The 13,817-nt window shown below is 51.7% G+C and overlaps 1 protein-coding gene across 12 annotated transcripts in view; it reads left to right on the top strand.

The window, feature by feature from the left end:
* The window catches only part of LOC137416224 (uncharacterized), a 178,136-nt gene that overhangs the window by 33,678 nt on the left and 130,641 nt on the right, over positions 1-13,817 (top strand). The window contains exon 1 of one of the 12 annotated variants that reach the window (XM_068101753.2): positions 6,466-6,901. The exons of 9 other annotated variants lie outside the window; for them this stretch is intronic. In XM_068101753.2, the coding sequence (XP_067957854.2) occupies positions 6,695-6,901 (207 nt within the window). In that variant the 5' untranslated portion in view covers positions 6,466-6,694. Of the gene's footprint in view, positions 1-6,465; positions 6,902-13,817 lie in introns of those variants that run through there. 2 more of the 12 variants (XM_078770047.1, XM_078770048.1) reach the window with 2 other exon arrangements.

The raw sequence follows: 13,817 nt of genomic DNA, 5'->3' as shown, positions 1-13,817 counted from the left end.
GACAGAGATTCTTCATGGTTACACCAGAATTATCACACCTGTCAAAAGACTTTAAGAGTCAGTTTGGCCTGGAAGGTGACAAGATCACAGAACATCATGACCTTGGTCCAAGTGCAGTCAAGAGGGAGCATGAAGCAATCAACAAGATCAAGGCTGCGATACTGAGTCACGGGAATCCATTTGACACTGAAGGTGACAAGCTGCACAATGTGATAACGAATGCTTACATCCCAGACGAGTATGTACCACAGATCTTGAACATTGATGTCACTGGTCAGAAGTTGTATGAAGACTACGTGTCGGAGCGTATCAATGGAGATGTTAGCCTCTGGGCACCAGTCAAGAAGGAGAACAACAAGATGTTCACGTCTGGGAACAAGAGAACCACAGTGAAACTCAGAGACAGGACTGTGGATCTGAAGGAGACTAAGGAACTGTACGGAAGGCTCATGGTCCTTGCCAAGTCAAACAGAGACGTCAACCAGAAATATGCCATCGGAAATTACGAGTTCACTGTGACACCAAGAGCACTGTTCGCTCCAGATGGGACAATTCTTCCATGCACTGACAAGTCGAAGGTAATTCATCTCCTCGACAAGTTAGCAAGAGCAGAAATTCACCCCGAAGATCAGCAGCAGACACCAGCTGCAAGTGTTCTACAAGAAGATCCAATGGACACAAGAACTATGGCATCCACATCTAGTAAACCTACAAGTCGGAAGATTAGATTGGTGGATGGGATGGTACTTGTGCATAAGCTGACAAAGAAACCAGCCACTGTAGTGAAAGTCAACGATCTGGGTGAATGCTTCAATGACAGACTCATGTCTCTTTATTTTTTTTTTTTGTATACAAGATCGAGGCTCGTGAAAGAGCGAACATTAATCACACAGAAAGACAAACAGACACACAAAACAAATAACATCGGGAGCGGTAGACAAGATGGGGAGAGAGGGGGAAGGACACAAACACAACATTTGAGAGCAGGGACCGAGAGACATGGAGACATCGAGAGAACTGTGGGAGGGAGAGGGCTTTGGGGGGAAGGCATGGGAAGGGGGGGGGGGGGGGGTGGGAGAGGTATAAAACATATGGACACTGCCAAGACTTCCAGGAAAGAAGTTGGAATTTCAAACAAGGTGGATCTGGGGTGAATTAGTGGGGGTAGAAAAGATCAAGGTTTTGGATGGGGGAAGATAAGAGATGGTGGTGAACAGCTGTTTTGAAGACCTGGAGGGAGGAGTGTGATTGAAGTGAGTGTGGGAGTTTGTTCCAGAGGCGGGAGAAAAGAGGAATGAAAGAGTGAAGGTGAGCAGAGAGCCGAGATTTCGGCAGTTTAACCATCAGAGGGTGGCTGGCAGATCTTGTGCGACCTGTAGGAATATTTGGGGGACAGAGCACAGAGAGAGCTGGGGGAGCAAGGCCGGAGAGGAGTCGGTAGAAGACAGAAAGACCACCTACCTGCCTGCGGTGAGTGAGTGAAAGGCCCTCAGAGATAGCTTCATCGCGGGAGATTCCAATGATTCTGAAAGCTTTGGATTCAACAGCGTGAAGCCGAGCCAGGTGTGAGGCAGGAGCACCAGCCCATAGGGGAGAACAGTATTCCATTGAGCTGCGGATGAAAGCCTTGTATGTGGTGAGGAGCTCAGGTGTGCCTAGGAAGGACTTCGCACGACGGAGGATGCCCAGTCGGCGACTGGCTTTGGAGGCCAGCTTGGAAATGTGGTTTTCCCAAGAAAGATCATGGCAGATGGTGAGACCCAAAAGCTTGAGCGACAGAACTTCTTGGAGAGGATTGTTGAGAAAGTAGATGGGAGGGTTGTCCAGTTGATCTTTTCGGAGAGACATAGTAAGAGTGTGAGATTTGTCAGGATTGAAAGACATGTTCCACATGTTTGACCAGTCTGTGATTTTGTCCAGGTCTTCAGAGAGTGAGGAGGCTGCAGACTGCCGATCTGAGGGAAGAGGAATGGAGCGGCAGAGAGTGGAGTCATCAGCAAAGAGATACAGAGGATTTTCCAGAGAGTCGGAGAGATCATTGATAAAGACCAGAAAAAGCACAGGGCCCAGCACACTGCCTTGGGGAACTCCAGCCTGAACGGGAAGGGGAGATGAGAGAAATCCATTCAGGGCCACACGTTGACTACGACCAGAGAGGAAGTCCGCAAGCCATGCATGGAGATTTTCATGGATACCATAGGAGGAGAGTTTGGTGAGCAGAGCTGGGTGCCAGACCGTATCGAAGGCACGTGATATGTCAAGGGAGACGGCTCTGATTTCCTGTTTGGCATTGAGGACCTCCATCCATTGTTGAGACAGCAGAAGCAGCATGTCCAGAGTAGAGTGACCTGGTCTGAAACCAAATTGATGATCAGAGATCAAGCCATTGGAGAAGAGGAAAGATTTCATATCCGAAGCAATGATGGATTCCATGACTTTGCTGATAATTGGGAGCAGGCTGATTGGTCTGTAGTTGCAAGGATCTGTTTTTGCACCTTTTTTGTGTAAAGCGGCAATGTTTGCTGATTTCCAGGATGCTGGCAGATGACCTTGAGCAAAAGATAGGGTGAAAAGAACAGAGAGAGGGTGAGATAGAGCGGCAGAGCAGGATTTTAGGACCCGTGGGCTGATGCCATCTGGTCCAGTTGCAGAATCAGAGTCGAGGTTTGACAAAAACTCCTCCACCTTGTCAGGAGAGAAGGTCACAGAGTCCAGGAGCAGTTTGGTTCGACTGGGAAAGGTGGGAACAGAGAGAGATGGGTTTGGGACTAAGGATTTTGAGGCAAACACAGAGTTGAGGCATTCGGCTTTGTCACGTGCGATGTCAACTGTGTGGCCATTTGAGGTAAGGGAGGGGATGGAGGGGGAACAAACACCAGAAACGGATTTGACCAGACGCCACCAGGATTTGGAGGAAGGAGACAGGTTTGAGAGTTCATTCTTGAGTGAGGAGAGATAGTGCTTCCTGGCACTCCTGAGGGTAGACACACACTTGTTCCGAGCTTGGTGGAAGGAACTGAGATTTCCTTCAGTTGGATTAGCCTTCCAAGAGGCAAAGGCAAGTTGTTTCAGGGCAACTGCCTCACCACAAGATTCAGTGTACCATGGACGGGAGGAAGGGTAAGACAACTGAAGGCGAGATGGGATAAATCTGTGCATGAGAGAGATCAGTTTGCTTTGGAAGAATTCCCAGGAAGAATTGATGTCAGAGGCAGTGGAGATGGGAGACCAATCCAGACGATTGATGGCTGCTTGAAGACCGTCCCAGTCGGCCTGAGTGAAATGCCAGACTCGTCGACGCTGAGGAGGCTCTCTGAGAATGGCCAGAGAGATGTCCACTTTGACAAGCACATGATCAGAAGAACCGATTGGAGCAGAAGAAGAGCAGCAGACATTAGCAGGGAAGTTAGTCATAACCAAGTCTAGAAGAGAAGATACTCCATTGGCTGAGATCCGGGTCGGGAAATTGACAGATTGTGTCAATCCCAGTGAGTCACAGAAGTCCTTTGCTGAGGTGCCATGACTGGTGAGAGAGGAACCCACACCCAACCAGGTGGCATGATGACAATTGAAGTCACCACATATGAGGAAGAGAGAGTTGGGATGAGTGGATAGAAGTTGGTCCATGTTGTCAGACAGTGAAATGTAGATGGAGTCATCACTGTTTGGGGGACGGTACAGAACACATATGAACAAAAGGTGGGAGCGGAGAGGAAGCCGTAGCCAGAGGTACTCCTGGGGGTGAGGAGGAGAGAGGGCAGTGCAAGGAGAGTGAGGAAGAGAGTTTTTGATAAAGATAGCCACCCCACCACCAGGCCGAGGCTCAGGTCTATCATACCGGAGGAGGGAGTAACCAGGAAGAGATATTAAGGAATCAGAGACATCTTGAAGGAGGAAAGTCTCTGTTAAGCAGATCAAGTCTGGATTGTCAGAAGCAACCTGTATGGAGAGATCAGTCAGGTTTGAGCGAAGGCCCCGGATGTTTGAGGTCCATACCGTTGATGAAGAGAGAGGGGGAGCATCGGGTACAGGACAGGGGAGGGGAGGAGTAGGGTAAGATGAAGGAGGAGAGGGGGAGGTAGGGAGAGCAGTTGTTAGTGTGTCAGCGATTGCAGAAGAGTTCCAAGAAAGGGAAGGATGAGGAGGATGAAAGGTTTGAAGGTGAAGGGATGAGGCACAGTGAGGGGTTGTTTGAGGGGGGGCAGAGGAAAGAAGAAGGTTGGGGGGGGGGTGGAGGTATGAGATAGAAGGGAGACGAAGTGGGGAGGAGGCAGCTTTGAGGAAGAGGGGAGAGGAGGGAGAATTGGAGAGGAATGGTATGGGGGGAGATTTGAATGGGAGGGGTTGGGGGGGAGTTTTGAAGGGGAGGAGTGAGGGGGGAGTTTAGGAGGGGAAGGGCAAGGGGGGAGTTCAGGAGTGGAACTAACAAAAGATTGTGATGAGATCATACTGGTCTTTGACACATACAAAAACGATTCTCTGAAGAGTGCTACCAGGGCTAAAAGAAGGCAAGGAAAGGATGCAGTACAGTATCAAGTCAGAGATGACACCAACATCAAACACTTCCCAATGAGCAGATTCCTTTCTCATGACAAAACAAAGGCGGATCTGATTGACTATCTGGCAGCGAAAACTCTAGAATACAACAGTCACTCATCCAAGTTGATCATCACGTCTGCTTCAGGGCGTACTAGGAGCAACAGTGACCTGCTCTTCGAGGACAACAACCATGAAGAAGCTGACACCCTGTTGATCCACCAGGCCGTGCTGGCATCCCAGCGAAACCCACATGATGCGCAGTTGGTGTTCTTCTCTCCCGACACAGATGTCGTGGTACTAGTCATAGCAAACTATGACCTACTGATGAGGAATACATCCATTTCCATGGCTTCTGGAATACTTCAAATAGAGCCACTGTGGACAGCTCTAGGGGTCGAAAGAGCAAAGGCGTTGCCAGCCTTTCATGCTTTTACAGGGGCAGACAACACTGGGAGGTTCTCTCGAATAGGCAAAGCAACCTGGCTGCATGTCTACCTCAAAGCAAGTGAAGATGTCATAGACACCGTGCGAATGCTTTCAGATGCAACTGAAGTGACGGAGGACATGTTGTCCACACTAGCTAACTTTGTATGCGCTGCTTACTCTCCAAATGGCATCCACATCGACAGCATCCCCGAACTATGATGGTATCTCTTTTGCAAACACATGGCAGAAAGTGACAGGCTTCCTCCTACTCTTGGAGCTCTCAAGCAGCACATCCTTGGAGTCCATATCCAAGCCAGAGTGTGGGGTCAGGCAAGCATTGCTCAACAGGATCCTCAGCTGAATCCCCTGCAAAACGGCTTTTACAAAGACACGGATGGACAAGTGAAACCAACCACAACTGAGGAGCCTCCAGCCCCCAAGGCCATCATTCAAATGGTTAGATGTCAGTGCAAAACAGACTGTTCTTCATCTAGATGTTCCTGCAGAACAAACAACTTGGCTTGTACAGACCTTTGTCAGTGTGACATCCAGTGCCAAAATGATGAGGACTCTCAAGATGTGATGAACGAAAGCGATGATGAGGATGATGATGACTTTACTCAATGATGAATCAAAGCTCTGTGCTCTTTAGAAGGTGAGTTACATCAGTTTTACGGCGGCCAGTTTGAAAAATCCAAGATGGCCGCCACATAGGAGCTCTATGGTCATGTCTAGCTTATCGAACTTGTTACCATTGGATTCGGGGCCCTTGAAAATGTATGTTTAGCCGTTAGAATCAAAGCTCTATGTTATTTAGAAGCTGAGATATTGAAAACAATGAGTTCGACGGCGGCAATTTTGAAAATCCAAGATGGCCGCCATACAGGAGTCTGTGCAAATAGCAACATTGGTTTTCTGACTGACTATACAATATAGTTTCCAAAAATATATAGTTTTCCAAATCCCGCAAAAAATCCAACGAAACTTTAAATCTGGACATACTGAACCTGACTATTAAGTCCAATGGACCAACGGGCCCACGAGTTGTGAAAATAAAGGAAGAGTTCGGAAAAAATTACTCCTTCACCTGTGTCATTCCCATTTAAATGCAGCTCTCTTTTATTTTTTCGTTGTTCTTTCGGAATTCCTTTTTTCCCGTTTCGTTCAATTGCAGAGAAAAAACTTTATCCGTAACTTCTGAAGTGTCTCTTCGTCTTTGTCTTGGCTGCTTCACCTACTAGGTTCGAATCCCGACGCAGCTATAAGCTGCCATTCCGGTGTTTCACGGGCAGGCTGACTCGACAGTGTGTTCCGTCCACCGTCCTTCGAATGGACGTTAAGCCGGGTGTCCCCGATGCTGTCGTTAGTGTCAATCATGCAGTGTGTGTTCTATTACCAAGCAGTTTGCCAAGCCAGCCGTTCCTTCTGAACCGTTTCAAATGGAATGCTTGCTAGAGAGCAATACACCGCCCAGAAGACTTTTTCCCAGGGACTTTTATATTTGAACTGTATTATTTGGACAGTCGTTACAATAAGTTTCATTCTTTTGACGTCGTCACAATAAAAAAAGTTGCAATGCTTAAGTATTCTGCCCAATCCGTGAGGAGAGGGGCGGATTCTTTTGTACTCTGCCCAATCCGTGAGGAGATGGGCGGAGCTTGGCGTGCGTGGCGTCACTTACTTCTTCCTTGTCGTCATTTACGCGTCCTGTTTGAAACTCGTTTCCAAAATGAACGGAGGAGTGGTGAGGGAAGCGAACGAAACAGCTGAAGAAGAACAACGTCATCGTAGACTCGCACGGGATGCAGCAAGAAAAAGAATGACGCGGGAGAATGAAACGGCTGTTGCACGTCAGCACAGACTCGCACGGAATGCGGAGTACCAAAAATTCAGACGGGAAAACGAGACAGCTGATGAACGTCAACACAGAAATGCAGTAAGTGTTTTTGCTCAAGTCCTTCACGAACCGGTTGTCCATGCCTGACGATCGAATGAAGGTATCGCAGCAATGTGGAATATATTGGTGCTTTGTTTGGAATTCACCTTTTTTTCGTTGTCATTCACGAAGTGGCTGTCCATGTGTGACGTTCGACTGAATTGGTCGGATTAGGGTTTAAAAGGTACATTGATGATTTTACACAGTACCACTTACACAGTTTTGGGGCCACCCCACCAAATTTTCTGTGCAGCGATTTGGGTCCCTGCACGTGTCCTAAAATGGGTAGGACTTTTCATCGGATTTCTCAACTCTATTCGAGATTTTGGCCTCCCTCCCGTACTCAAACACTGGAACGATCTTCCTCGGAATGTTGAGGATGTGGGCAGAGTACCAAGAACTATACATTGCGGGATATGTCAAAAGGTTATGGATGGATTTGGACGTAACTTGGTGGACAGGTTGTGTGTGTGACAAGGAAAAATCGATTTGATTTTGGTGAAGATCTGAATGTGGATTCGGATATGAGGGTTATTTAATTTTTAAGTGATTATTTTGGCCAACCATTGAGTGACATGGCCAACCAGGCGGAGGTATGCTCTCTACTGAGTGACGTTCTAGTTGGCTGATGTGTTTGGGTGGTTTATTGACGATGTAGATTTATGTTCAATCCAATATGGCTGCCAAACTACGGGAACGATAATTTAATTGTCACATGCAATGTTTGTGTGCATCACACTCAAGAAATTTCAAACTGATAGGATCAAGCATTCTACTAATGAAGCCGATGATGTCATCATGAATATATGTTGTTCGCCTATGGGAGTACTTGACAATGACATGTTTCAATTTTATTTTCCATGGAGTGGTTTCAGAGATATGGAAGTGTAAAGTTTTTCGTTTTTCCAAGATGGCGCCAATACCACATGACATTATTACGTCATAATTATTTTTAAAATATATGCAGGTGGAGGCGCTCCAATGGTGAAAATTTCGTGTCAATCGGACCAAGGGTTGCAGAGAAAATCATACTTATTCTGTGTGGATAGACAGACAGACAAACAAGTAAATGAAAAATCACTCAAAGTGTGACACTTGGCACAACAGAACAAAGTAGAATGGCACTCAGTAGAGCATCCTTTTGACCTGAAAAATAATTTGTGGTATAATTCAGTGACCTGATAAGCAAATTGTCTTTAAAGTTTCAGTTAATCGGATGAAAATTGACAATTTTAGACATTTGGCCGATGTTGATCTTTTGGCCCATGTTGATCTCAAAAATAGTTGGTGGTTGAATTCAGTTAGCTGAAATGAAAATCCTATTAAAATTTCAAGTCGATCGGATGAAAATTGAGGATTTTTAGAAATTTGAAAAATGTGGTTGACCTTTGGCCTGTGTTGACGTTATGACCTATGTTGATCTCAAAAATAGTTTGTGGTTGAATTCAGTTAGCTGATATGAAAGTCCTATTCAAATTTCAAATCAATCGGATGAAAATTGAGGATTTTAGAAATTAGAAATTGTTGTTGACCTTTGGCCTATGTTGCTCTTTTGGCCGATGTTGATCTTAAAAATAGTTTGTGGTTGAATTCAGTTAGCTGATATGAAAGTCCTATTCAAATTTCAAATCAATCGGATGAAAATTGAGGATTTTAGAAATTAGAAATTGTTGTTGACCTTTGGCCTATGTTGCTCTTTTGGCCGATGTTGATCTCAAAAATAGTTTGTAGTTGAATTCAGTTAGCTGAAATGAAAATCCTATTCAAATTTCAAGTCGATCAGATTTAAATTGAGGATTTTATAAATTTGAAAAAAGTTGTTGACCTTTGACCTATGTTGACCTTTTGACCTTAAAAATATATAGGATTTTGTCCGACCACGAACTCTCCCATTTGGTGAAGTTTCATGAAGATCGGTTTAAAATTGTGAGCTGTGGGCAAGTATAAGTGAGCGGACAGACGAATACACTTTTTGTGATTTTTTGGAGTGCACAACATACCTGGCAAAAGAAATAAATTTTTGTCCAAGTAACAAGACGTCATGCAGAGCACGATATTTGCAAATTCCATCTGTCTCAAAAATCAAAATTTGCCATGGATGGATCAAATTGTCCATTTCATTGTGATTAAAATTGACGATCTTAATCAAAGCTCAGGTCAATCGGATTAAAACTGATGATTTTTCAGATGAAAATTAATATTGGTAGATTGACCTCGAGTTGACCTTTGACCTTAAAAATAGTTGGTTTCCCAATTCAGTGTCTCAATATGCAAAAGTTGTTCCATTTTCAAGGCAATCGGATGAAAAATGACAATTTTAGAAATTTGACCAAGATGATCTTTGACCTCAAAATCAATAGGCTTTTTCCATGTGACCAACTCTACCATGTGGTGAAGTTTCGTGAAGATCGGTTTGAAATTGTGACCTGCAGACGATTGACAGACAATAACGTACAAGACCAACCAATATTCTTGAAAAATCTTCGATGTTCACAAGTAACAAATGGACCCAAATGCAATACCCTCTCTTCTGGCGAGGGCAACAATGAAACATTATCAATCCACGTTTAATATCTCGATTTCAGTTTGTATTATTTCCGAGAACCACTTGAGAGATCGAGATGTCGTATTTTCGGCATACGAGTCGAATTGGCCAATTTTACCATTTCTAGCCCGGCCACTGATGGTGACGGAGGTTATGATTCCACGTCTGTTTATTTGTCTGGAGGCAGGATATCTCAAGAAGTTATGGATTAATTTAGTGAACAGGTTTTGGTGTATGTACGACAAGGACAATTTGATTGCTAAAATGTCTACAGAATCAGAAAATCATGTTTAGTTTAATGAATACATATTGCTTCACATGCTTACTCGTTCTTTTCTTGCATAAATATATTGCAAGGAAGATTTTCATGTTTTATGGTGTCGTTTTACACTGGCTTAGCTCCGCCCGCCAAAAACCGGTGATTTGATTAAACACGCTTAGCTCCGCCCCCAAAAAACCGGTGATTTGATGAAACACTGGCTTAGCTCCGCCCCCAAAAAACCGGTGATTTGATTAAACACGCTTAGCTCCGCCCCCAAAACCGGTGATTTGATAACGTCATATCACGTGACCCACCACGTCGTCTTGAGGATACTTTTGCTGCGGAACTTGTTTCCGTGCGGCCAACAAGCTCTGAACTCTGGAAAAAAAAAGTACTGGCAATGCCACCTAGATGTATTGTTGCTGGTTGTAGCAATACGTACAAAAATGGTGTGAGTATGCATGGCTTCCCACAAGATGCAGCTGTAAGGAAAATATGGATTGCCAAGATAAAACTGACCAGGGCAAAGTGGCAAGGCCCAACTGTTTCGAGCGTCATTTGCAGCGCCCATTTTGAACATGACTCGTATTCCGGCCTGTATTCCCAGTTTGGGATGAGTAAACTGAAGCGATTAAAAGCCAACGCGATCCCCACGAGGATTGAAGGTAATTCTAATCTAATGGAGAAGAAGAGAAACGACGGAACGGCTGTGGACAAGCATGAGAAGCTGAGGGTAAGCAATGTTTGTTTTTTCGTATTCCTATTTCGTTGGTATCGGCCATTATCGCCACCCTTTGGTAATCAATCCGTAATTTTGTACGTTTTCTATCAGATATGTGTGAACCCTGCCCCCGCTCCAGCACATGCCCCGCCCCTGCCTGTCAAACTCCCACCTACGACTCCAGTCCACGCCTCTCCAGCCCCCGCCCATTCCTCTCCAGTCCCCACCCACGCATCTCCGGCCTCCGCCCATCTATCTCCAGCCCCTGCACACGCCTCTCCAGCCCCAGCACACGCCTCTCCAGCCCCCGCACATGCCTCTCCAGCCCCCGCACACGCCTCTCCAGCCCCCGCACATGCCTCTCCAGCCCCCGCACACGCCTCTCCAGCCCCCGCACACGCCTCTCCAGCCCCGCTCACGCCTCTCCAGCCCCGCTCACGCCTCTCCAGCCCCGCTCACGCCTCTCCAGCCCCGCTCACGCCTCTCCAGCCCCGCTCACGCCTCTCCAGCCCCGCTCACGCCTCTCCAGCCCCGCTCACGCCTCTCCAGCCCCGCTCACGCCTCTCCAGCCCCGTTCACGCCTCTCCAGCCCCGCTCACGCCTCTCCAGCCCCGCTCACGCCTCTCCAGCCCCGCTCACGCCTCTCCAGCCCCGCTCACGCCTCTCCAGCCCCGCTCACGCCTCTCCAGCCCCGCTCACGCCTCTCCAGCCCCGCTCACGCCTCTCCAGCCCCGCTCACGCCTCTCCAGCCCCGCTCACGCCTCTCCAGCCCCGCTCACGCCTCTCCAGCCCCGCTCACGCCTCTCCAGACCCGCTCACGCCTCTCCAGACCCGCTCACGCCTCTCCAGCCCCGCTCACGCCTCTCCAGCCCCGCTCACGCCTCTCCAGCCCCGCTCACGCCTCTCCAGCCCCGCTCACGCCTCTCCAGCCCCGCTCACGCCTCTCCAGCCCCGCTCACGCCTCTCCAGCCCCGCTCACGCCTCTCCAGCCCCGCTCACGCCTCTCCAGCCCCGCTCACGCCTCTCCAGCCCCGTTCACGCCTCTCCAGCCCCGCTCACGCCTCTCCAGCCCCGCTCACGCCTCTCCAGCCCCGCTCACGCCTCTCCAGCCCCGCTCACGCCTCTCCAGCCCCGCTCACGCCTCTCCAGCCCCGCTCACGCCTCTCCAGCCCCGCTCACGCCTCTCCAGCCCCGCTCACGCCTCTCCAGCCCCGCTCACGCCTCTCCAGCCCCGCTCACGCCTCTCCAGCCCCGCTCACGCCTCTCCAGCCCCGCTCACGCCTCTCCAGCCCCGCTCACGCCTCTCCAGCCCCGCTCACGCCTCTCCAGCCCCGCTCACGCCTCTCCAGCCCCGCTCACGCCTCTCCAGCCCCGCTCACGCCTCTCCAGCCCCGCTCACGCCTCTCCAGCCCCGCTCACGCCTCTCCAGCCCCGCTCACGCCTCTCCAGCCCCGCTCACGCCTCTCCAGCCCCGCTCACGCCTCTCCAGCCCCGCTCACGCCTCTCCAGCCCCGCTCACGCCTCTCCAGCCCCGCTCACGCCTCTCCAGCCCCGCTCACGCCTCTCCAGCCCCGCTCACGCCTCTCCAGCCCCGCTCACGCCTCTCCATCCCCGCTCACGCCTCTCCAGCCCCGCTCACGCCTCTCCAGCCCCCGCTCACGCCTCTCCAGCCCCCGCTCACGCCTCTCCAGCCCGCGCCCACGCCTCTCCAGCCCCCGCCCACGCCTCTCCAGCCCCCGCCCACGCCTCTCCAGCCCCCGCCCACTCCTCTCCAGCCCCCGCCCACTCCTCTCCAGCCCCCGCCCATTCCTCTCCAGCCCCCGCCCATTCCTCTCCAGCCCCCGCCCATTCCTCTCCAGCCCCCGCCCATTCCTCTCCAGCCCCCGCCCATTCCTCTCCAGCCCCCGCCCATTCCTCTCCAGCCCCCGCCCATTCCTCTCCAGCCCCCGCCCATTCCTCTCCAGCCCCCGCCCATTCCTCTCCAGCCCCCGCCCATTCCTCTCCAGCCCCCGCCCATTCCTCTCCAGCCCCCGCCCATTCCTCTCCAGCCCCCGCCCATTCCTCTCCAGCCCCCGCCCATTCCTCTCCAGCCCCCGCCCATTCCTCTCCAGCCCCCGCCCATTCCTCTCCAGCCCCCGCCCATTCCTCTCCAGCCCCCGCCCATTCCTCTCCAGCCCCCGCCCATTCCTCTCCAGCCCCCGCCCATTCCTCTCCAGCCCCCGCCCATTCCTCTCCAGCCCCCGCCCATTCCTCTCCAGCCCCCGCCCATTCCTCTCCAGCCCCCGCCCATTCCTCTCCAGCCCCCGCCCATTCCTCTCCAGCCCCCGCCCATTCCTCTCCAGCCCCCGCCCATTCCTCTCCAGCCCCCGCCCATTCCTCTCCAGCCCCCGCCCATTCCTCTCCAGCCCCCGCCCATTCCTCTCCAGCCCCCGCCCATTCCTCTCCAGCCCCCGCCCATTCCTCTCCAGCCCCCGCCCATTCCTCTCCAGCCCCCGCCCATTCCTCTCCAGCCCCCGCCCATTCCTCTCCAGCCCCCGCCCATTCCTCTCCAGCCCCCGCCCATTCCTCTCCAGCCCCCGCCCATTCCTCTCCAGCCCCCGCCCATTCCTCTCCAGCCCCCGCCCATTCCTCTCCAGCCCCCGCCCATTCCTCTCCAGCCCCCGCCCATTCCTCTCCAGCCCCCGCCCATTCCTCTCCAGCCCCCCGCCCATTCCTCTCCAGCCCCCGCCCATTCCTCTCCAGCCCCCGCCCATTCCTCTCCAGCCCCCGCCCATTCCTCTCCAGCCCCCGCCCATTCCTCTCCAGCCCCCGCCCATTCCTCTCCAGTCCCCGCCCATGCATCCAGCCCCCGCCCATTCCTCTCCAGCCCCCGCCCATTCCTCTCCAGGCCCCGCCCATTCCTCTCCAGCCCCCGCCCATTCCTCTCCAGCCCCCGCCCATTCCTCTCCAGCCCCCGCCCATTCCTCTCCAGCCCCCGCCCATTCCTCTCCAGCCCCCGCCCATTCCTCTCCAGCCCCCCGCCCATTCCTCTCCAGCCCCCGCCCATTCCTCTCCAGCCCCCGCCCATTCCTCTCCAGCCCCCGCCCATTCCTCTCCAGCCCCCGCCCATTCCTCTCCAGTCCCCGCCCATGCATCCAGCCCCCGCCATTCCTCTCCAGCCCCCGCCCATTCCTCTCCAGTCCCTGCCCACGCATCCAGCCTCCGTCCATCTATCTCTAGCCCCCGCCCACGCCTCTCTAGCCCCCGCCCACGCCTCTCTAGCCCCCGCCCACTGCCCTCTCCAGCCCCCGCCCACGCCTCTCCAGCCCCCGCCCCACGCCTCTCCAGCCCCCGCCCACGCCTCTCCAGCCCCCGCCCACGCCTCTCCAGCCCCCCGCCCACGCCTCTC

This window comes from Myxine glutinosa, chromosome 1 (assembly GCF_964187855.1).
Source record: "Myxine glutinosa chromosome 1, kmMyxGlut1.1, whole genome shotgun sequence".
Lineage (NCBI taxonomy): Eukaryota > Metazoa > Chordata > Myxini > Myxiniformes > Myxinidae > Myxine > Myxine glutinosa.
Note: the sequence above shows the minus strand (reverse complement) of the source record. Positions and strands in the feature narration are given on the sequence as shown.